The sequence below is a fragment of the Aethina tumida genome, chromosome 6 (genome assembly GCF_024364675.1).
Source record: "Aethina tumida isolate Nest 87 chromosome 6, icAetTumi1.1, whole genome shotgun sequence".
NCBI lineage: Eukaryota > Metazoa > Arthropoda > Insecta > Coleoptera > Nitidulidae > Aethina > Aethina tumida.
The window spans coordinates 11,441,417-11,465,864 of NC_065440.1; the positions used below are offsets into that span (position 1 = coordinate 11,441,417).

Consider the following 24,448-nt stretch of genomic DNA (forward strand, 5'->3'; position numbering starts at 1 on the left):
TACTCTGGGTTGCCTATGGAAAATTCATTCAGTACGTATTTTTTAATTATTTCATAAATTTTGAATATATTTGTTGGGACACTCATTGTATGTTGAATATGTTTAAAACTTTTTCAATTACTTCGTTATATTATATTCAAAAGAATTTTAAGAACGAAGTAGTTCTAATAAACGAAAAAACAATTTCACCAACAAAATCAATGAAAAACCCTGTCCTTAACCCCTGCGCCATTATCTGACGCAAGTTGTTTTACAGTTTTTCTTAAATAATTACAACAAATAGTGCAGTAAGTACATATAAAACTAATTGGATTATGGTCTGTTTATTAAATTACGACTAAATTGTATCGAAAACATTAGTTTATGCGGACTTTAACACCGAAAATCCGCTTAATATTGTTGACAGATTGTACAAGTCAACACCACATGTACTAACCTAATAAATTAATATTAATCCCCAACTAAACCGGTAAAAAAGCCTTAAAAATCTATTCGTATGATACGTACCGTCACAAAGTACGTAACTAATAACAAACACTCGATTTATTAACCCGCAACTGTCAAACTACAAGTTGTTTTGTTTGAAGGTGCAACTGAACGGAAATGAGTCGTTTCTTCGCTGGCACCGAGTCCGATTCGGACAGTTCCTCTGAGGAGGAGCAAATTCAACGCCCCCAGGCGCCCGTCTACACGGTAAGTCACAACAACTTCATTCCGACATTTTAACATCCGTTAAATTGGTTAAATTGTTGCAGTTCAGTGATGACGAAGAGGAGGTGAAACGCGTAGTGCGTTCCGCCAAAGAAAAGCGCTATGAGGAGTTGATGAACATTATAAAGCAAATCAGGAATTTTAAGAAAATCAAGGACATGTCCAGCATGCTCACTAGTTTCGAGGAGTTGCAGAAGGCCTACGTGAAAGCCGCCCCCGTTATAATGAAGGAGGAGAACGGGCAGACGCCCCGGTTCTTCCTGCGCTGCCTGGCCGAGATGGAGGACTTCATTAACGAGATGTGGGAGGACCGTGAGGGCAGGAAAAACATGAGCAAAAACAACAGGTTTGTTGTTAAAGCTTAATCGTTACAATTTGGTTACATGTTGTTTGTTTTAAATAGTAAGTCGTTGGCGTCGATGCGTCAGAAGCTCCGTAAATACCTGAAGGATTTCGAGGAGGATGTGGCCAAGTTCCGTGAGAACCCAGACCAGCCTGATGATGAGGAAGAGGAGGAGAAACGTCAGTAGGCCCCACATAAGTGGGTTCATTTTAATTAATTTTATTTGTGATTCAGACGAAGCTGACCAAGATAGCGACAACGAGGTGCCGGTGAAGTCCATTAAGTCGCAGATGATGAAGGCTCCCGCTAAACCACAAGCCCCCGCCGATGACAAGGACGAATCGTCCGATTCGGACGACTGGCCCTCTGACTCAGACTCAGACTCTGATAGTTCCGATGACGATGCCACCGCCTATGCCACCATGAGAGAAAAGTTCTTGAAGAGACCAGGTCAAGGACAGGAGGAGGACGAGGAAAAAGAACGCAGAAAGGAGGAACGTAGAAAGGAACGTAAGGAGAAAGAAAGGCGTAAGCTGAAGCGGGATGAAGAAGAGGATGGTGAAGGTGAATGGGAAACCGTAAAAGGAGGAATTGCCATCCCTAGTGTAAGTATTTAACTATAACCACCCATTGTATGTAAGGCTAATGTATAATTTATGCAACAGGAGAAGCCTAAGATGTTCGCAAAGGACGCCCAAATTGATCTGAACTTGGTGATCAAAAAGTTGAGTGAAATTATGGCGGCGAGAGGAAAGAAACGTACGGATCGTCGTGAACAAATCGAATTGTTGCACGAGTTGCAGGCTGTGGCTGAACAACATCAGCTTGGGCCAGCCATTTTTGTGAAAATTAAAACTGCTATTATATCAGCAATTTTCGACTACAATCCGAAAGTTAGCGACGCCATGAAGGTGGAATTTTGGGTCAAACTGTTGGAACGGATGTCTGAAATGCTGGACGCTTTGCTGGGGAATCCCCAACTGTTGGTGGCTGACTCTGTGACTGAGGAATCTGAGAATTTGGAGAGTGCACCTTATAAAATACGTGGATGCGTCCTTACTTCGGTTGAACGGTAATTAATTGTTTAAAATCTTAAGTTAGGTTGATTATTGATTGTTGTTGTTTTAGATTGGATGATGAATTCACCAAGTTGCTGAAGGAGTGTGACCCCCACAGCAACGAGTACGTAGAACGTCTCAAGGACGAAATCAAAGTATCCCAAATCATCGACAAAACGATGAAGTACTTGGAACGCACCAACGTACCCTCCGAATTGTGTCGCATTTACCTGCGTAAAATTGAACACCTGTACTACAAGTTCGACCCCCGAGTCCTGCAGCAAAAGGCCAAGGAGATCCCCAAAGACATCCCCACTTCAGTCCAAGAGATGGAGAAGCTGTGCAAGTTTATCTACGCCAAGGACGGCACCGACCGTCTGCGCACGCGCGCCATCCTCTCCCACATTTACCACCACGCCCTGCACGACAACTGGTTCCAGGCCCGCGACCTGGTGCTCATGTCCCACCTGCAGGAGAGCATCCAACATTCCGACCCCAGCACCCAAATCCTCTACAACAGGACGATGGCCCATCTGGGTCTGTGTGCCTTTAGGCACGCCAACATCAAGGACGCCCACAACTGCCTCGTCGACCTGATGATGACGGGCAAGCCGAAGGAGCTGTTGGCGCAGGGCCTGTTACCTCAGCGTCAGCACGAACGCAGCAAGGAGCAGGAGAAGATCGAGAAGCAACGTCAGATGCCCTTCCACATGCACATCAACTTGGAGCTCTTGGAGTGCGTCTATCTGGTCTCAGCGATGCTCATCGAAATACCGTACATGGCGGCCCACGAGTTCGACGCCCGCAGACGCATGATCTCCAAGACGTTCTACCAACAGTTGCGCAGCTCCGAACGACAGAATTTGGTCGGTCCGCCGGAGAGTATGAGGGAGCACGTGGTGGCGGCCGCCAAGGCCATGAGGAACGGCAACTGGTCGGCGTGCAACGCCTTCATCATTAACGAGAAGATGAACGCCAAAGTTTGGGATCTGTTCTATCAGGCCGACAATGTCAGACAGATGCTGACGAAGTTGATCAAAGAGGAGTCGTTGAGGACGTACCTCTTCACGTACTCGCACGTGTACGATTCGATTTCGATGCAGGCTCTTGCTGACATGTTTGAACTTGAGAAGCCAGTCGTCCATTCGATTATCTCGAAGATGATCATCAATGAGGAACTGATGGTGAGGATTTTTTGTGTGGATACTTTGTTGCTGTAACTGTAACTTGACGATTTATTGTAGGCTTCTCTGGACGATCCAACACAAACAGTAGTGATGCACAGGTCTGAACCTTCAAGGCTTCAGTCCTTGGCACTCCAATTAGCGGACAAAATCAACAACTTCGTAGACTCAAACGAACGTATTTTGGAGACGAAGCAGGGCAACTTCTTCTTAAGAGGAGGCCCAAACCAGGTAAAAGTAAAATGTTTGAAACTACCTCTCTATCATGTACTAATATGCTGTTGTTACAGGGCAATTTCAGAGGCGACAGACAAAACTACAGAGGAGGCAACCAGGAGAATTGGAACAGGCAAAGGAGGGATCGCAAAGAATACGCAAATTAATTTGATTAATATAATTTTGTATTTGTATTGTCGTCTTATCGGTTTAGCCCTGTACAGCCCCCCTGTTTTGAGTATTTGCGACCTTCGGGTCGGTTTTTACTGTTTTTCTATCACATCAATAAAAAGCAGTTACTAATAGTTTGTTTTTATTTTAAGGAAGTAGAAATTAAATGTAGGTTAAATAATTTTATTAAAGATCAGGTAGCCAAAAAAGTTCGTGTAGTTATTCTTTATTATCTACTTTTATGAATTATATTTAGTAAACAGAATGTAGTGGTGAGGTAATTTTGAATATAGGTTAAAACTTATGTCAAGGAATATCATTCTTTGAATTAAAGTGCAAAATCTTTACTAGAGAATGCCATTGCCGCAGCGAATGAAGCAGCTGGGCTACAATACAATGGATAAGTGGAATTTGAGGCACGGCCACAGGAACAGCACCCTCAACTGCAGTTTGGATCAATTGTAACAGTTTTTAGCAGCTTACAACTCGTGCAACAATTCGATTTGTTCACGACGATCCGTACGTTTCTTTCCTCTCGCCGTTACAGCCTTCCTTTTTCTTTTTAATGCACCGGATTCCCGTTTCCTACCTATATCTCCGTCTCTAGTTGGTCCTCCAGACATGATGGCGTAAAAATAAAACAATAAATTAAATAATTATTATATTAGATACCGACTTTTAAAATAGGCCACGTAGCATCAGATTTAATAATAATGCGATACGAGATCTGCCGATTTGTTATAGTTGAATAAAATTGTTTTACTTAGACCTGGATTATTATGTACTGAAAGAACACTAGATTTTAGTGCGGTGTTGTTGTTTGTTACAAATTTTGACGCATATCAAAACATACATAAAAAACACTGGCACAGTTTTAATTTAAAACTAGGTAACTATCCACTTTTTTTTTAATTTCGATTTCTATAGAGAAATACATTATACTTACGACTTATAAAAGATACCTATGTATACCTATTGATGTCGACAAAATCATTACGTTGAAGTCATTATAAAAGTTCATATTGACTTACCTTATAACGTTATGCTCACAGAAAAAATACAAATAAATATACACGTGGCGTTCATATTATCCGTTTAATTTACTTCCTCAATAAGAGTATATTGATAAGGGGCTCAGTCTCACCTACCTCTTCTGAGCGGGCGCCATGGGGGGATAAGCATAACAGGAATAATATTATCATAACAAATAAAACTTGTTCAAAGAACTATAATAGTAGCCTTAGACTACTTAAATACCATTTGTGAAAATTATCATGAAAATTATCTTATTTTAGTTAGTTGGTTTTATATAATAGTATAGTTACTATCAGTATAGAATTAGAACAAATTCTAAGAATAAGTTGATTATATTAAAAGTAATTTATTTTATCCATTGTAAAGTAACCTTTAAAATACTATAAAAAATATGATTTTGATGTTTAATGATTGTTTAAATATCGTGAAATCGTAAACAAATTGTATAATTACAACTACATCCAAAAAGCAATTAATTTTATGTTTTAAAATATCTTATCCTAATTCATTTGAATATTTTAATTAAGTTTTTTGTATCGCATCCACTATTTTTACAACTGTTGTTAAAAATGGCGAATGCGCAACAAATCCAGTAAATAGTTACTATCAAACAAATTCTAAGAATAAATTGATTATATTAAAAGTAATTTATTTTATCTATTGTTAGATCCATTTTTAACAGGTACTATTTAATTTTTTTTAATTAATCAGTAAAGTAACCTTTAAAGTACTATAAAAATATGATTTTGATGTTTAATGAATGTTTAAATATCGTGAATGCGCAAACAAATTGTATAATTACAACTACATCCAAAAGGCAATTAATTTTATGTCTTTAAATATCTTAGCCTAATTCATTTGAATATTTTAATCAAGTTTTTTGTTTCGCATCCACCATTTTACAACTGTTGTTAAAAATGGCGAATGCGCAACAAATCCAACAATTAAGAATAAGTTGATTATATTAAAAGTAATTTATTTTATCTATTTTTAGATCCATTTTTAACAGGTACTATTTAATTTTTTTTAATTAATCAGTAAAGTAACCTTTAAAGTACTATAAAAAATATGATTTTGATGTTTTATGAATGTTTAAATATCGTGAATGCGCAAATAAATTGTATAATTAAAACTACATTCAAAAGGCAATTAATTTTATGTTTTAAAATATCTTATCCTAATTCATTTGAATATTTTAATTAAGTTTTTTGTTTCGCATCCACCATTTTTACAACTGTTGTTAAAAATGGCGAATGCGCAACAAATCCAACAATTAAGAATAAGTTGATTATATTAAAAGTAATTTATTTTATCTATTGTTAGATCCATTTTTAACAGGTACTATTTAATTTTTTTTAATTAATCAGTAAAGTAACCTTTAAAGTACTATAAAAAATATGATTTTTTTGTTTAATGAATGTTTAAATATCGTGAATGCGCAAACAAATTGTATAATTACAACTACATCCAAAAGGCAATTAATTTTATGTCTTTAAATATCTTAGCCTAATTCATTTGAATATTTTAATCAAGTTTTTTGTTTCGCATCCACCATTTTTACAACTGTTGTTAAAAATGGTGAATGCGCAACAAATCCAACAATTAAGAATAAGTTGATTATATTAAAAGTAATTTATTTTATCTATTGTTAGATCCATTTTTAATAGGTACTATTTAATTTTTTTTAATTAATCAGTAAAGTAACCTTTAAAGTACTATAAAAAATATGATTTTTTTGTTTAATGAATGTTTAAATATCGTGAATGCGCAAACAAATTGTATAATTACAACTACATCCAAAAGGCAATTAATTTTATGTTTTAAAATATCTTATCTTAATTCATTTGAATATTTTAATTAAGTTTTTTGTTTCGCATCCACCATTTTTACAACTATTGTTAAAATCTGAAAAAATTCGATTTATACACTGGATTTATAAACTCGACGTTGGAGTTCAATGTTGAAGTAGTGTATTCCTCAGCGAACGGCGGTGTATTGTTTGTTTGTGGTAAATGTGACGTGCTGAAACACATGCAATAAATATATTATGACTGAAAGATTTGTTTGCATTTGATAATCGGGGCAGTTTTTGAGAAAGAACCAAACAGGTAAGCTTTAGATGTCGAGGACTAATGTACTATCGGATGCATAAGTGGTCTGCAATGACTATATACACTTACTGCCCCTTTCCGTCACATTCCGTTACCGTGCATCGTTTTAGTTCAAAAACTGAATTAGTATAAATTTTGACACTGTCTGAAGTGTATCGAAATTGCAGAACAATATTTTATACTCTAAACAACACTGAAATAATCTTACTTAATATTATTTTGAATTATTTTAAAAATGATTTAAATTAGTATTTGAGCTAATGTGATATATTTTAAAAATATTTAAAATTACATACAAGAAATAAAATTGTGGTTACAAGTTGTTCGTGTCTATGAGTTGAAATTTCACGATATACGATAATTACTTAAATGTTATCAGTATGTAAAATATTCTATTTAATAATAAGAATGGCAAATTGTTAATTGTATTTACTTTTATGCTTTTAAATAAAAAGTTAACGGTCATGATTCACAACACCCAGTTACTTTTCTAAAACTTTATATTATGGACAATTTTGCTATTAATTTCTTTATGTAGATTAAAATTAAAACAATAAAATAAAAAAAAATAATATATCACAAAATTCACGTCGTGTTTCGATTCCATTATTAAATCTAAATTATCTTATAACTCAGAAAGTCGGTTTGCAGAATGGCCATAGTGTTTCCCAATTCATTTTATAATCACAAAATTGTATTTATTTTATCGTATGGAACATTAAATTGCAATAACAATTTTTTAAATTAAAATACCTAAAACATTAAACCATATGTAGAGGTTCTCTTCCATCGCTACATATAAAATTCACTTTTTACCTTGTTCTTCAACGAAAATTATTCGCATACGCATTGGGGTAATATTGCAGAATCCGCGACTCTAAGGAATACTTTTAGCGCATGCGTCAACTTGATTTGAAATCATCTGTTTTGGAGAATTTAGACAGTATAGTTGCCAGATCTTATTTTTAACAAAATATGTAGAGAAAATTGTTATTAGAAAAATCTATGTATAATTTATTGTTTTTCTTGTATGACTTAGATCATTTATGTGGTTGAAATCTAAAAAAGATAAAATTCGGTTAATCACTTTATTAATTAGTATATTCATTTTTTATTTACTCTATATTTTTTTGGTAGTATAACTATCTAATTAAAAGTTCCTTATTAAATAATTAGGTAAATTTACAAAGGGGAATGAATAATTTTTATAAAAAATAATACATTAATATAAAATTAACAATATATATATATATATATATATATATATATATATATATATATATATATATATATATATATATGATAGATTAGCGACTGTTAATCTGTCTTTTTAGTTTGATTAAAACACTAAATTCACAATAATACGCTTTATTACAACAAACGTAGTTTAACCCTCGACATCTAAAGCTTGACTGCTCGGTTCTTTCTTAAGAACTGCCCCGATTATTAAATGTAAACAAATACTTCAGATTTGCTTATAAAACAAAACTAGTCTAAATAGATGTGAGCACGTCGCATCGGTCCATCGGTGAAGGTGATGACGTAAGCTAACACGGCCTTCCTGACATGTGGGGCGTCCTCGACCCTTCCACAGTTTTGCAAAGATTCACCTGACACCGGTAATCTGTAAACATTATAACAGCAGTACAAGCTCAAAATATATTCGAAGAACTAAGTCTAAACCTTATTTCATTTAACAAAATAGACTGTTATGTGGCACAGTTAACAACCACTAGAAGCTCAGAGGCGGCTCAACCATCAACAGGTCTGTTACACCCATGACTCTCAAGTGCTATCAAAAGATACCATATTCTAGCCAGGAGCTCAGAGGCGGTTCAACCACTACCAGGTCTATTACCCGCTTGTCTCACAGACCCAGAACACAACAATCTAAGCCTGCAGAGCAGGGACCTTAAAAATAGCCTGCCGAGCAGGGACCTTTAAACATAGCCTGCAAAGTAGGGACCTTAAACATAGCCTGCAAAGTAGGGACCTCAAACATAGCCTGCGACGCAGGGACCTTAAAAATAGCCTGCCGAGCAGGGACCTTAATCATAGCCTACTAAGCAGGGACCTTCACATATAGCCTGATACACAGGGACCTTAAACAGCCTACTAAGCAGGGATCTTTACACACATTCACACATCAATCTTATTAAATAAATCTATATCCATCATACCTTATAGAATTTCTGTATCTGGCCAGGTTCGTAACTGTTCATGTGCCGCTATTGTAGTTCTACCTCGGCTGCCAATCCTTCGGAGTGCGTACCTCTCATTAGGTAAACAATGCGTTACCTCAAAGGGTCCGTGATACTTTGGTTTCAATTTTCCTCCATTCGACAGCTGACTATTTTCAACAACAACTTTATCACCAACAGCGTATGGTATTGCCGGCACTCTTTTCTTATTAAAGTTTGTAATTGTTCTACTGGTTACTTCGCACACGCGACTGTGAGCTTGTTGTCTAAGTATTTCAGCGTCCACATCACTTGTCTGTATTGGCACACCATTTAACAGTTCGTTAGTTGCTCTCAGACGTCGATTTTCACCAAACATTAATATCCACGGCGCGAATCCTGTCGATTTGTTCACAGTTACATTAAAATCGTCCTCAATATCAGGTAGCACTTTTGTCCATTTATTTTCGTCTTTTTCATTCAACACAGCACGCATCGCATTAAACAAACTTCTCATAACGCGTTCCACTTGTCCATTACCTCTAGGAACTCCTGTTGCAATTAGGTGTAGCTCAACAGAGTTATCATTGAGAAATTCTCGAAATTTACTCGCTACAAATGCTGTTCCCCGATCAGCTATTATTCGTTTTGGTCGACCCAATTCCATAAATAATGCATCTAATGCCTTTATAGTACATTCGGCATTTTTTTGTCTAATAGGACAAAATCGCACAAATTTAGTAAAAGCGTCTATAACCACTAAAATTTGAGTGCATTTATTAGATTTGACCAAAGGTCCGGCATGGTCAATATGCCACGTATCCATTTTACTTGAAGGTTTCGTTTTCTGTTGACACAATCCACTCCGTTTTCCAGTAAAAGATTTACCCAACACACACGATCTACAATTTGCAACATATTTGCGTACTGTTTTACCCATGCGTGGCCATATTAAGTCCTCACGTAATTTCATTAACATTTTATCAGCACCAATATGAGACGAGTTATCATGATACAGTTTCATTATCTCTAGTCGAGCTGCTACAGGTACAAAACAACGTTCGCGACCATCATTTGAACATTGTAAAAACACTAAATTGTCTTTCACTATATATCCCGTCTCATGATGCGTTTTGTTTATTATTGTCTGACAAAACACATCCTCTGATTGATATTCACAAATTGTCTTTGGTTTGTTAGCAATAATTCGTGCTGCTAAAATTCGTTTTGTCGGAGATGCTGTATTTCGACTTAAATAGTCGACATGTGCCATTTTATGTCCTGGTCTATATTCTATATCAAAATTAAAGTCCTGCAATTTTATCCACCATCTTGCAATGCGGGGGTGTAGTTCCTTTTTGAGTGCTGTAGCCCTTACTGAATTACAGTCTGTATAGATTGTAAACTTTATACCATACAGATATGTGCGAAAATACTGAGTGGCTTCCACTATCGCTAGAGTTTCCAAATCATAAGAATGATATCGCGATTCACAATCAGTTGTACGCCTAGAGTAATACGCCACTGGATGAAGCACATTATTTAAGTCTTTTTGCATAAGTATGGCACCCAATCCAAGCGAACTCGCGTCTGTATGTAGTTCGGTAGTCAGTTCCGGATCAAAAATGTTCAAAATCGGATAAGAAGTCAATCGTTTCACTAAATCCAATCGCACATTTTCACATTCACTTGTCCACTCAAAAGTTTTTCCCTTACGTAACAGTGCAGATATCGGTGCTGTCAAAGTTGCAAAGTTTTTCACGAAACGTCTAAAGTATCCAGCCAGTCCTAATAATTGACGAACACCTTTTACATCTTTAGGAGCTGATGTTTGAGCGAGCGCGTCAACTTTTCGCGAACTAGGTTTTACCGTACCGTTTTCGATCACAACACCCAAATATTCCACAGATGTTTGGAAAAAGTTACATTTTTTTATGTTTAAAACAAATCCGGCCTTCGAAAGGGCGTCAATGACCTTTCTTAAGTTCTTAAGACCTTCTTGAATGGTTCGAGAGGGGCACAACACATCATCAACGTAAACAAACGCAATATCGTCTTTAAGTGGTCCAAGGGCTTTATCGATGGCACTTTGATAACACGATGGGGAGTTTATAAAACCAAACGGCATTCGATTGTACTCGTAAAGTCCATCTGGTGTCACAAAAGCAGTTATATGTTTTGAATTCTCTTCTATTTCAACTTGGTGAAATCCCGATTTCATATCAAGAGTACAAAAATATACAGCTTTGGCAAGGGCGTCAATCTGATCTTGTATCCGTGGTAGAGGATAATTATTACGTAATACTTTTTTATTTACGTCACGATAATCTACACATAATCTTGTGTCTCCGTTTTTCTTTTTGACAAGGACTATTGGGCTTGCATAAGGAGATTCACTTTGTCGTATTATTCCACTCTCAATTTGTTCTTTTATTATTTGTTTCACTTGTAATCTTTCGCCATATGACAAATGACGGGGTTTATAGGCCACTGGCTGTAGATCACGTAATGTTATTCTTAACTTGTTTGTTGTTACTGCGGCCGGTGTTTGACTTATTCCATTTTGGATTATTGTTTTTATTTCCTTAATAACCCACTCGTCCAGTCCTGACAAATTTAAGTCATTTTCTTCAAACGCGTATATAGCACAAATTCGTTGCCTATCACTATGATCATATACAATGTCTACACTGTTTGCATTAAATTCAATTTTAATACCTGGTCGTTTTAAAACATCAAGTCCAATTAAAGCGTCAACATCACATCCCGGAATTGATCCATCTGGCACAATTAGAAAATCAATTTCTAATGTCATGGTTGGTGTACACATCACAACACTACTGCGACCCAGAGGCTTCATAACACAATTTCCTACACCAGACAGTATTTGGCAATCCGGTTGAATTTGCAAGTCTAAGGCTTTCGCTATTTTTTCGTGAAGTATTGAGACATCTGCACCTGTGTCTACTAAGTATGCTATTGAACTGATCATGGAATTGTTAGTAACCGTAGCTGATGGAAATGAACGGATAAAACGAGTGTTTTTTGCCAGGAGCACTCGTTTTGATGCCTCATGTCATTGTTTTTTACTATAGCATGTATCTTCTGAATGTCCATTCACTCCACAGATGTTACAAAACTTCTTATTTGCTGAGGTGTTGTTGCCAGACGAAAAATTTCTTTGATGTACTCCAGAAGGACCCGGCTGTACCTTTTCCGACATATTCTGTATTTTTTCCGCATTTTTGCAATCCACTGCTTTATGTCCATAGCGTTGACATCTTCTGCAGTTTCCTTGAAACGAACGCTGATCACGAAAGCTATACGGTCGTTTTCGTGACAATTCACGCTCTCGCACACCAGCGTTCAATTTATTCGCATCACAGGTAGCCAACAGTTTTAATAGTTCAGAATCACATGTAGGAGCTAGCAAGGAGATTCGATTTTTCACTTCTGTGTTTTGAATATCGTATTCAACAAGACTTAACACAACATTCCATGGAAAGTCTGAATAAAATCTTCTAATTGCTGTTAATTTGGCGTTACCGTATTCTACTAGTGAATCAAAACTTGAACTCTTAATTGCTAAACAATTTCTGATACGAGTAGCAGGAGTACCTAACTCAGGAAACGCAATTTCAAAATCTCGTCGAAAAGAAGCCCAATCTCTAATAATAGGTTTCCAATGTTGATAAAAGCGTGCTGCACGTCCTCGTAAAGCATGACCAGCTTTTAAAACAATAAGAGTATCGGATATTTCCAGCTCCTGTTGGATCCTAGTAACATCATCCATCCACTCAACCATAGTAAACGGTGTATCATCTGGGTCAAAACTTGCAAGTCGAAACTGCGCCGCCGCGGCACTTACACCTTCTGATACTGAAGCGGAAACAGGTTGCGTCTGCGCAGTCACCCTCAATGTTGCTTGAGTAGTTTGGGCGTTGGCCATTGTCGACAAAATTTCCATGATTTGTTTTTGGAAACTGTTGTTATTTTCTTGCTGCTAGTCTCTCTCCGATGCACTTTCGGTAATGTTCACAACGTTCGGACTCACTGCGCGTTTGTGTTTTTCACTATTGTCTGTTCGTTCACAAAGAAACACACAAAAAAAAATATTTTGTAGGTCCTTTCTTCCGGAAATAATTCACGAGAAGATATCCCACTTCTGATGATAGATTAGCGACTGTTAATCTGTCTTTTTAGTTTGATTAAAACACTAAATTCACAATAATACGCTTTATTACAACAAACGTAGTTTAACCCTCGACATCTAAAGCTTGACTGCTCGGTTCTTTCTTAAGAACTGCCCCGATTATTAAATGTAAACAAATACTTCAGATTTGCTTATAAAACAAAACTAGTCTAAATAGATGTGAGCACGTCGCATCGGTCCATCGGTGAAGGTGATGACGTAAGCTAACATATATATATATATATATATATATATTATAATAAACAAAATCAATTAAAATTAAAAAAAAAATTATTCCACTGAATATTGCTCCCTGATACAATTTAAAATGATTATAAACATATTATGATTTTTAAATTTATATCTCCATGTGAATTCGTGGAGGTACGATGGAAATAGATCTTCCGAGGAACAGTCATGGTCTATGTTACTTGAAAAAAATTGCACAATGCAAATATAGTATAAAATTATTAGTAAATTAGGAATAAGTTAAAAAATAATAAAAATTAAAAACATTTTTAATTAAATGCAATACAATTATCTATATAAGTAAAATATATTAATCAATTAATTACCCATATCAATAATTTAAGATTGTAGTACCAAAAAAATAATAAATACAGCACACAAATAATCTATAAAGTATGATAACTTAAAAAATGACTGCCAACAAATTAAAAATGATCTTACTAAAGGAATAAAAGTATAATATCTTAAAAATGGGAATGATCGATAAAGTAAAATATATTAAGAATGTAATTATCAGAAGAATAGGGATAACATATTGTTTTTAAAAACGCCACGAGAATATAATCTGTAAAGTACAGTATTTTAATTAATGAGTAATAATTATCAAATTAGAAGAAATAATAAACTTACCAAAGAAATAATAAGTATATTTGTTTATTTAGAATCATATTTGTTCGATGCGCAATAACAATTGTCATTGAATAGACAACACATTTAGGAATCTTATCTTACGATATGGTGTAGAGTAGACAGTGCCGGTAAAACAGAAAGTGACCATATACCGCCTGACGTCATGAAGTGCAAACGATAATACATTGTACACAAGACGTTGTGATTTATTAAGTGACACATTACATGTACACATTATATTTTATTTATTTATTAATTAATGTACACATTATATTTTTTTACACTACAAGATAGTCAAGGGATTCCTATATATATATATAAACTAACTTAAGAAAGATCTTTAGTTAAAATATAATTCTACAAACTAAAGTATAAAATCTAGAGTATGACATCATTGCGACTACCGTCTTATTCCGAAAATAAAACATCCTCCAAAAATAATCCGATTTTCGGAACTTTTTGTAAAATAAGACATCCCCCGAAAATGATGTTTCCAATGCACTACAAACAAGCTAGTTAGACAAGAAGTATTTATTTAACTATAGCTATATCGCAAGACAATAATTCAGAATTTTATTTATGACGACGTTCCAGAAGAAGATGACATGATTGTAATTGAATAAATTTAAATACTGCATTCTGTGTAAAATAAATATTAAATAAAAATATATAAATATATTTTTATTTTTGCCCTCCCCCTAAAACAAGCCCTAGCGCGTATTTTGGACCAAGAAAGAAAGTATTGGGTTGGCAACTAAGTAATTGCGGATTTTTTTTAGAAAATCAAAGACAATTTTTTCAAAGAACTAAATAACTTTACTCTGTAATGAATTGCCCATTTTGATCAATGACCTTTTGCCCTCTTTCAGGCAGCATCATAATCCCAAGTTCATAAAACTTCTGGTATTTATTAGCAAAAAACTGAATCAGGTACGATTTGACATCATCATCATTATTGAAATTTTTACCATTCAAGGAGTTTTGTAAAGATCGAAACAAAAAGTAATCAGATGGTGCAAGGTCAGGACTATATAGTGGATGTGGCAAAACATCTCAACCAAGCTCCAATAATTTTTGCCGAGTGACCAAAGATGTGTGTGGCCTTGCATTGTCATGATGGAATACGACACCTTTTCAATTTGTCAATTCGGGCCGCTTTTCTTCAACTAATTTCATTAGTTGTTCAATGTAGACAACAGAATTGATAGTTCGGTTGGGTGGTAAGAGTTCAAAGTAGACAATTCCTTTATAATCCCACCAAACTGATAACAAAATCTTCTTTTGATGAATACCAGCTTTTGATGTTGTTTGAGCTGGTTCACCTGGCCTGCTCCACGATCTTTTCCGCTTGATATTGTTGTAAACAACCCATTTTTCATTGCCAGTTATCAATCGTTTTAAAAATGGATCATTTTCATTACGTTTCTATAGCAAATCGCGGCGGTTAATGCGTTGCGTTAAATGCGTTTCTTTCAGTTCGTGAGAAACCCATGTATCGTGGTTTTGAACATAGCCAAGTGGTTTCAAGTGATTTTCAATGCATTTATGTGATACCTGAAGCTTCTCTGCAATCTCACGTGTTGTACTGTGACGATCCGAATTGATTATTGCTTTGATTAGGTCGTCATCAACTTCAACTGGACGACCAGAGCGTTTATCATCTTTGAGTGAAAAATCACCAGAACGAAATTTGGCAAACCAATTTTGAAACTGCCGTTCTTATAAGGCTTCGTCGCCATAAACAGCACATAACTTTTTGTGAGCTTGCGATATGTTTTTCCCTTTACGAAAATAAAAAAGCAAAATATGACGAAAATGTTCCTTTTGATCTTCCATCTTTCAACGAACGCCAAACGATAACTACGCAACCGATCAAAAAACTTTTTTTACTGATTGATAGCTGAATTTCCAACTATTAAATAACAAAATATGTTTTATATTTGGACTACGCCAGCAAACCTAAAAATTCAACTGAAGCCATCAATGAGTGAAATCCGCAATGACTTACTTGCCAACCCAATAAGACAGTGTCTTATTTTCGGAAAAAGACGGTACGAAGAAATATAATATTATGATCAAATAATTAAAAAGGAAGTACAATATAAGATTACATTCTAATATAAATAAATAATTAATTGGATTTCGAATATAACATAATATACATCTACATATAACATAAATAAATAATTAATTGATATAGTTTGAAAAATAGTACCTCGAGTATCTCTTAATGTCGTTTATGTAAACATTCATTATTTCAAATAGACCCTTTCAAAATGGTAAAAGTCAGTCTGACAGAAATTTTTGTACAAATGGTGTCTGACGTAAAATGCTACAACATCTATGTTTTACCAAAAGAATATTAAATATGAACACCCCTTTCTGGGTGTTGCAATTTCTTTGCCATTTAGTATAATATGATGCAATGATTCTGTTAACAATCAATATAATATAATATAATTAAATAAATTTAGATAATGGTTCACAGAGATTATTCCAAAATTATTCTGACAAAACATTTATAAAATTTAACCAACAAAAATAAAAAAATATTGTCATGTACTTACTTATTCACGACTGTTGAAAATGTTTCCCGCAGTGCTCACATGGTTTTTTAACCAATTATAAATTAGTGTGAACCAAATTGCTAATACTATAAGACTCAACCAGATAATATCTGAAAATATGTTAATATATATTATTGCTTTATAGTTACACAGTCATGTTAAAAACAATAGGGATACTTGTATAAAATAAGTTGAAAGTGCCCCTGGGTCACAATTTGTCTAAATTTATTCGAAATTAAATTGGCAACTGGGATCTTTAGGCACCTTTGGATGTCGAAAGCAAATAAAACAACACCATATAAAAAGGTATATATGATTTCATACCGGAAAATAGTTGAAAACTTAAATTGCTCGAAGATAATTATTGGAAATACAGTCAAATGTAAGTCCCAAAAGAAAACGCGAGGACGAAATGCCAAAATGAATATTGAACAAATTATTATGAGATTTGTAAATAAAAATTTAATTTTTGTACAAATTACCTTCAGATATGGAATTCATCTTTATATTTATATAAACACAGATCCGAATAGAACTTGACTGGAGACAACGTTTGCGACTCTACTCATTATAGTCGGCGGTGGGACGGCGGGGGCTCTGCGGAGGGGACTGCGGGGATCAACTGCGAAGTAAACAAGTGTCCTTATAGCATTACATAAACTAAAAAATTCGGTGTGAATGCCCAACATTGTTGTTGATATATAATTTGAAATTAATATATAAATTGCAAAATTCACACACAATTACAAATTATATATTATATATATATATATATATATATATATACACATATATATATATATATATATATATATATATATATATATATATATATATATATATATATATATATATATATATATATATATATATATACATATATATATATATATATATATATATATATATATATAATAAATAAATAAATTTTGTGAGCGTATTGAGTAGGTCTGAGACGAGACTCGGCCAACATCTATTTTTCATCCCCTAAATGTTAGGGGTAGTCCACCCTAATTTTTTTTTTTTATTTTTTAGACAAAATTTTTAGTTTCTATTTTTTTATGATACAACATACAAAAATACATACAATCCTAAATTTTCACCCTTCTACGATCAACCACTATCAGGATTTCTTCGACGATATATTGGGTATCCGTCGACATTTGTGACCGTATCATTGGTAAAATTTTTAGGGAAATTTTTAGTACATTTTCCATTTGCCATACAAGGCGATGAACTATTAAGAGTACCACATGGACCATGAATCATGTTTGTTGTAGTAAAGCAGTGGTTCGTAAAAAATATCATATAATAAAAAGTTATCGTTTAATATTTAAATTAAACACAATATATGTTTTTCAATATATAATATTAATATTTAAAATCAGTTCAATCAAATAGTTATAGTTATTATTAACCTGAACTTATTATTATTATCATTGAACTAGTCGTGATGTAAAATTAATACATAATAAACCTAATTGAAGGTCATTCTATAATTCTGAGAGATATACTATGATTTTGATTTCAAACACAATTGTGTTAATTAACTACCCGTTTTGTTAATATTAATATTGTTCACCGCACAAATTGTTCAGTAATTTCTAAATTATTTAATACAAAATTTAGGGCATGTACTATCGGATGCATAAGTAGTCTGCCACTTTCCTGACGTCAGGCAGTATACGGTCACATTCTGTCTGTATTACCGTGCACTGCCGACTCCCCACCACATCGCTTACGATGCGATTCCCAAATGTGTTGTCAATTCAATGCGAACCTTCACAGCAATCACATCACGCATAAAATGAATTCAGACGAAGAATAACGTTTGAGAATAATTTTTTTAAGGAACAGGGAAAAAATATTTCAGAAATAGCTAGAGAACTAAATATTTCTGTAAGAAATAAAATTAGGAGAATATATTTATAAGTAATTTTGTAATGTTTTTGCTGTCCCCAATGTTGTATACTTTTGTTGATATCAAAGTTTGGGGGCGTTCTACTAGGTTTTCTGTTGTTTGTCGGTTTGGTACTATCGGATGCACATTCGTGATGTGATTGCTGTGAAGGTTCGCATTGAATTGACAACACATTTGGGAATCGCATCGTAAGCGATGTGGTGAGGAGTCGGCAGTGCACGGTAATACAGACAGAATGTGACCGTATACTGCCTGACGTCAGGATATATGGCAGACCACTTATGCATCCGATAGTACTTGCATATTTATTTTTTGCAAAACAGAACATAGCCCGTAATGTGGTGACGCCACGAAATCACACAAACATTCGGTTCTAAAATGTTCGTCTGCAATTTTTTTCGCATGGAACAGGACCGCACTTGAGATCTCATACATATAGTGAATTTACTGGTTGTAAATAGATTATGAAATTTATAATAGTAATGAATTCTTAATATAATTTTATTAATAAAAATTATATAAAATTAATATATAATACAATAATATATATAATACAAAACTAATAAGTTTTGTGATATTTTCTTTTTTGTGAATTCTTACTATATTTTTATTAATAAAAATTATATAAAATTAATATATAATACAATAATATACAGTGCGAAAATTTTGCTCGGTGATATTATCACCGTGATAGGAATCCCCAATCTCAGAGAAAATGTGCAGTGCTAATGCGCGTTAGCGCACAATATAAATTAAGGAAGTAGAAATAAAATGTATATTATATATTTTTATTAAAGTATTATTTAAACTTAAATTAAGTTACAAACTTTGAAATATTCGTATCATTTTTCAAAGCCATAAATAACACATTTAAACATTGAAAATAATAAAATATACTTGGTATTGAAGTGAAAAGGAGGGAGATATAAAATAATATTAAAACATCATATATTTACTTACACAGGATTGTTAATGTTTCCGGAAATGCTCATCTACGATTATTTAACCAACGAAAAATTATTATGATCCATGTTGCTAATACTATAAGACTGACGCACTAGACAATAACTGAAAATATGTTAATATATATTATTGTTTTAAAGTTATAATTATAATAAATGAATATTACCTTTAAGTGAAGTGAAATCCATGTTTATATTTAGGTACAGACACTGTGATTTAGAATGGATTGAAATTGGTGTTAAAGTAAATATATATAATTTGTGGCCGACTTATCTTATTAAAACTATTGACTGACAATAAAGTTGGGTTTGTTAGGGTATTAGTTAATTATATTTATATCAAATAAACCAAATAAAATTTAAGAGATAAACCAGGCTACCAACTATAAATATTTACTCCTACTATTAGTCAAGTTTATTCAATCACAAACATATTAATTAAAAATAAAAATGACTAAGTTGATATTTTTTTAATCTTGTTATGTAAATTTTACTTTTAAACGTCAATTTTCAAGTATTTTCAATTAATCGCAAAGTTAATTCAAAAATATTAATTATCGATGAAAATGAATAAATTAAACAAATAATTACTATAAATATTAGTACCGTTAAAATTTTATTCTGCAAGTATATAAAAGAAATTCGTTTTATTTTGGGGATAAATTGAAATTTATGAAAATTTAAATTAAAATGTAATATGTTAAACATTGATTTAAAAATAGATTATTGATGAACCTTTTAAAGATTATTAACAGTCCCAGATTAAAATAAAATTATCACTTGTAATTGTAATGTAATAATTTAATAAAAAATATATAAAGAATAATGTATTTATTTAAAAAATCTAGAAATAATTAATTAACGCATCAAAAATAATTTTATTGCCGATAAAATTGTATTTTGTAAATATACAAATGAGTTCCGTTTTACTTGCGATAGATGACTCCTTCAACGAATTAAAATTTCTGTAACAATATAGTTTTAATAATTTTAATATTTATTTGTAATTATAATGTATATGTAATTTAATAAAAAATATATAAAGAATAATGTATTTATTTTAAAATCTAGTAATAATTAATTAAAGTATCAAAAATGATTTTATTGTCGATAAAATTGTATTTTGTAAATGTACAAATGAGTTTCGTTTTACTTGCAATAGGTGACGCCTGCAACGAATTAAAATTTCTGTAACAATAAAGTTTCAATATTTTAAACATGAAACATTTGTAATTGTAATGTATATGTAATTTAATAAAAAATATATAAAGAATAATGTATTTATTTTAAAAATATAGTAATAATTAATTAACGCATCAAAAATAATTTTATTGCCGATTAAATTGTATTTTGTAAATGTACAAATGAGTTCCGTTTTACTTGCAATAGATGACGCCCTCAACGAATTAAAATTTCTATAACAATATAGTTTTAATATTTTAAAAATGAAACATTTGGAATTATAATGTATATGTAATTTAATAAAAAAAATATAAAGAATAATGTATTTATTTTAAAATCTAGTAATAATTAATTAAAGCATCAAAAATGATTTTATTGTCGACAAAATTGTATTTTGTAAATGTACAAATGAGTTCCGTTTTACTTGCGATAGATGACGCCTGCAACGAATTAAAATTTCTGTAACAATAAAGTTTCAATATTTTAAACATGAAACATTTGTAGTTGTAATGTATATGTAATTTAATAAAAAATATATAAAGAATAATGTATTTATTTTAAAAATATAGTAATAATTAATTAAAGCATCAAAAATGATTTTATTGTCGACAAAATTGAATTTTGTAAATGTACAAATGAGTTCCGTTTTACTTGCGATAGATGACGCCTGTAAAGAATTAAAATTTCTATAACAATAAAGTTTCAATATTTTAAACATGAAACATTGATTTAAAAGAAAATCATTGGTGAGCCTTTTTAAGATTATTAATAGTCACAAATTAAAATAAAATTATCATTTGTTATTGTAATATATATGATATATTAAAAAATATTTAGCGAATAATTTATTTATGTTAAAAATCTAGAAATACATAATTTTAGTGTCGATAAAATTGTACTGTATAAACTCAAATGTGTTCCGTTTTACTTGGGATAGATGACGCTAGTAACTAAGTAGTAGAATTAAAATTTCTGCAACAATTAAGTTTTAATATTTTAAACATGAAACATTGATTTAAAAGAAAATAATTAAAAGAGAAGAAATTCTAAACTTTTTAAAATTTAAAGGTGCCAAAATAAAAGACAATTTTTAGTTGAATATATAATGTAATTGAAAATAAATTAGAAAAATGTGTTTTTATATTATTAATTTTTAATTAGCTGTTTAAATGTATGTATATATTTTTAAATATGTGTAAGAAAATAAATAAATCAAAGAAGAATTTAAAATATTTTTAGTAAATATGAAAATTAATATTAGTGATGTTATCTGTGTAATATCTAATGATTATCTAGTTTAACTATAATAGTGTGGGGTAAACAGAGGCGGCTCGTGAGGTTTGAGTCTGGTAAGCCACATTATATGCAGAATAAAAAAAAACAATATTTTATTTATATCTACGCATAATTGATACTATAAAATTTGTGTGTCTGCAAAATAATTTTTTCAAAAAATTCCACTTGTTTGAAATACCTTAAAGATATGAAGAAAAACGAACAAAAAACTGGTTTTCTTATTTCAATAGGTACTACCTACTTGTATACCAAATTTTATTAAAATATCTTTGCGTTATGTTGGGGAACTTCGTTTATATCTCCTTTTGGAATTATCTCATTGGCTAGAGGCACGGCTCAGCTTCCCTGCCATTGAAACAATATATACCTTAAAGCGCATGCGCACATGTTGGTATTGGCACGAAATTTAAATGTGCCACTGAAATTTGATATAAAACTGTTATTGCTTGTTTAAATGTCCTATATATTTCTATTTTAAAGGATAAAAGCATAAAAATTGTATTTTTTATTATTAATGTTATGTCGAGGCATGCCTCACCTACCTCATCTGTGTGGCCGCCACTGGTGGTAAATATTTATCTCTATTGATTTCCACAGTATAGTCGCGTACAAACCGCAACACCGAGATTTCCAATATGCTGCGTGAACCGATAGTAACAAAAAAAAATTAGTGAATAATTAAATTAAGACAATAAAACCACTGAAATCGTATCGATATATCCATCAATGAACCCGACGTCCCGGTGACGTCAGACCGGTGAAACGCCGGCCCGCCATCTGCCCGCGCGGCCGCGAACCGTCGCGCCAGTCCAGTACGACAGTCCGACGCGAGCGCGCGCGTCCACGCGATCCGAACTTCCAGTAGCGAAACAGTGGGGGCCCGTTTTGGTTACCTGGGGCCCCGAAACGGCCGGCCACCATGTCGACGAAACCGTCGCCCATCGACAAGCTGGTGCGCGTCGGCTACTACAAGCTCGAACGGACGATCGGCAAGGGCAACTTCGCCGTCGTCAAACTGGCGACACACATCGTGACCAACACCAAAGTGAGTCTCCGCCGCAATTCGATTGCGTCTTCGCCCTCGCCGTCAAGTGCGCCCCCGGCGGCCGGACGGGCCGCGGCGGCGGTCCGGTCGTTTTCGGTTTTGGTTTTTTTCGCGTCGAAGGGGTTGGACGGGTGGTTGTGTGACGGTGGTAAGGTGTCAATTGCATTGGTAAATAGTTGCGAGGTTAGGTTTGGATTTTTGTTTTTAATTCGCGCCCAAGGACGAATCCATTCTCCGACGTTTCGTGCAATTGGGTTTTTATCGCGGTCACGGGACGAACCGCACACGAATTTACGGTGCGTTGGATCCGTCCGCGATTTTGTGGACAATGCAAATTGGTTTTTCGGGTGCCGTGCACCGTTCGAACAGCTGATTTCGATCGTCGGATACGTGTTTCGCGTTTGTTTGTCAATACGCCGATTGTTTTGTTGACATTTGCAATTGTCAATGTGATGTTAAATACTTTGTTTTGTTGTATTTAAGTGTGCTAAGGCATTGTTCAAATTCGCCGTGCCAATTTTTGTTGTTTAATAGTTTTTTTTTTATGCAAATTAACATATTAAATATTCTGTGTGAAAAACAGAAAACTGTTTATTAAATAATTAACATATGGGACATTCCATCACAGATCAGCTGATTTGAATATTTTCTAATTCTAGAAGATACTATTAGAACTATTCTAGATTAAAAAGTAATAAGTAGCTAAAATGATACGTAACAATTATAAATATTGATTAACAATTTATTTTTATTCTTTTCTTAATTTTTATCATTTAAATTGGCATTTTATATACTATTTCTCACAATTTTTCTTAATTATTCATTACTTTAAAGTTTTGTCTATTTATTCAGCAGTGAATTATAATTGTTTTGACTAATTTATTAATTTAATGTTTTCCTTATTCAAAATATCAAAATAAAATAATTAATTTATAAACTTAAAATTAATTCTAGAGAATTCAAAATAAACAATTCTAAAATTAAAAACAAAAAAAAATCTAAATGAATATTTAACATGGATAAATGTTAATTTAATATTTATTTAACATTTTTTATTTCAGAGTTATTCCACAATTAATAATTGTAAATTAATTTGTTTTCCATATTATTAATTTTTTTTATTTCATATTAATCATAAAAATTAGGGTAAAATTTAAACACATAAATAATAATTTCTTTAATTAAAATAAAATAAATAATTAATAAATTTTAAATTAATTTTAAAAAAATACAAAATGAGCAATTACAGAACCTAAAATTATTAAAATTTCCAATTTATTAAGTTAAATATGATTCATATCATTTCTTGAATTAAATATTTTTCTTATCATTAAAAATAATTTTTTGTTTAAAATTAATTATTATATGGGTAAAATTTAAAACAAAAAATAATTT

General features: G+C 32.7%; 2 protein-coding genes and 1 long non-coding RNA gene across 8 annotated transcripts in view; 2 read left to right on the forward strand and 1 right to left on the reverse strand.

Annotated features, from left to right (window-relative positions):
* Positions 1 to 197: 197 nt before the first annotated feature.
* LOC109605703 (eukaryotic translation initiation factor 3 subunit C) lies at positions 198 to 3,817 on the forward strand. Of its 2 annotated transcripts, none has more exons than XM_020022294.2 (9): positions 198 to 287; positions 588 to 693; positions 756 to 1,057; positions 1,115 to 1,233; positions 1,289 to 1,659; positions 1,720 to 2,126; positions 2,183 to 3,296; positions 3,357 to 3,533; positions 3,587 to 3,817. In XM_020022294.2, exons 2-9 carry the CDS (start codon positions 604 to 606, stop codon positions 3,677 to 3,679), a joined length of 2,673 nt encoding a protein of 890 aa, XP_019877853.1. In that variant the 5' UTR covers positions 198 to 287; positions 588 to 603; the 3' UTR covers positions 3,680 to 3,817. The 2 variants fall into 2 exon arrangements, with proteins under 2 accessions (XP_019877853.1, XP_019877854.1); XM_020022295.2 differs by having other exon boundaries at positions 3,357 to 3,527.
* An 18,228-nt stretch (positions 3,818 to 22,045) lies between these two features.
* On the reverse strand, positions 22,046 to 22,685 carry LOC126265906 (uncharacterized). Its single transcript, XR_007548393.1, has 3 exons — positions 22,551 to 22,685; positions 22,250 to 22,426; positions 22,046 to 22,186 (listed from the first exon to the last, which is right to left on the reverse strand). It is a non-coding gene; the product is annotated as an uncharacterized LOC126265906 (long non-coding RNA).
* Positions 22,686 to 22,829: 144 nt separating this feature from the next.
* LOC109605697 (uncharacterized) overlaps positions 22,830 to 24,448 on the forward strand; it is a 31,399-nt gene continuing 29,780 nt past the window's right edge. For all 5 annotated transcript variants that reach the window (XM_049968769.1, XM_049968768.1, XM_049968770.1 and 2 more), the window contains exon 1: positions 22,830 to 23,053. In XM_049968769.1, coding sequence (XP_049824726.1) covers positions 22,928 to 23,053 — 126 coding nt within the window. In that variant the 5' untranslated portion in view covers positions 22,830 to 22,927. The remainder of the gene's footprint in view (positions 23,054 to 24,448) is intronic.

Excerpts from the sequence above, each read along its gene's own strand:
- LOC109605703 (XM_020022294.2), top strand. The coding sequence starts at position 604 with ATGAGTCGTTTCTTCGCTGGCACCGAGTCCGATTCGGACAGTTCCTCT. Across the intron at positions 694-755 it reads CCCAGGCGCCCGTCTACACG|TTCAGTGATGACGAAGAGGA; the intron begins GTAAGTCACAAC and ends AAATTGTTGCAG. Across the intron at positions 3,534-3,586 it reads GAGGCCCAAACCAGGTAAAA|GGCAATTTCAGAGGCGACAG; the intron begins GTAAAATGTTTG and ends CTGTTGTTACAG.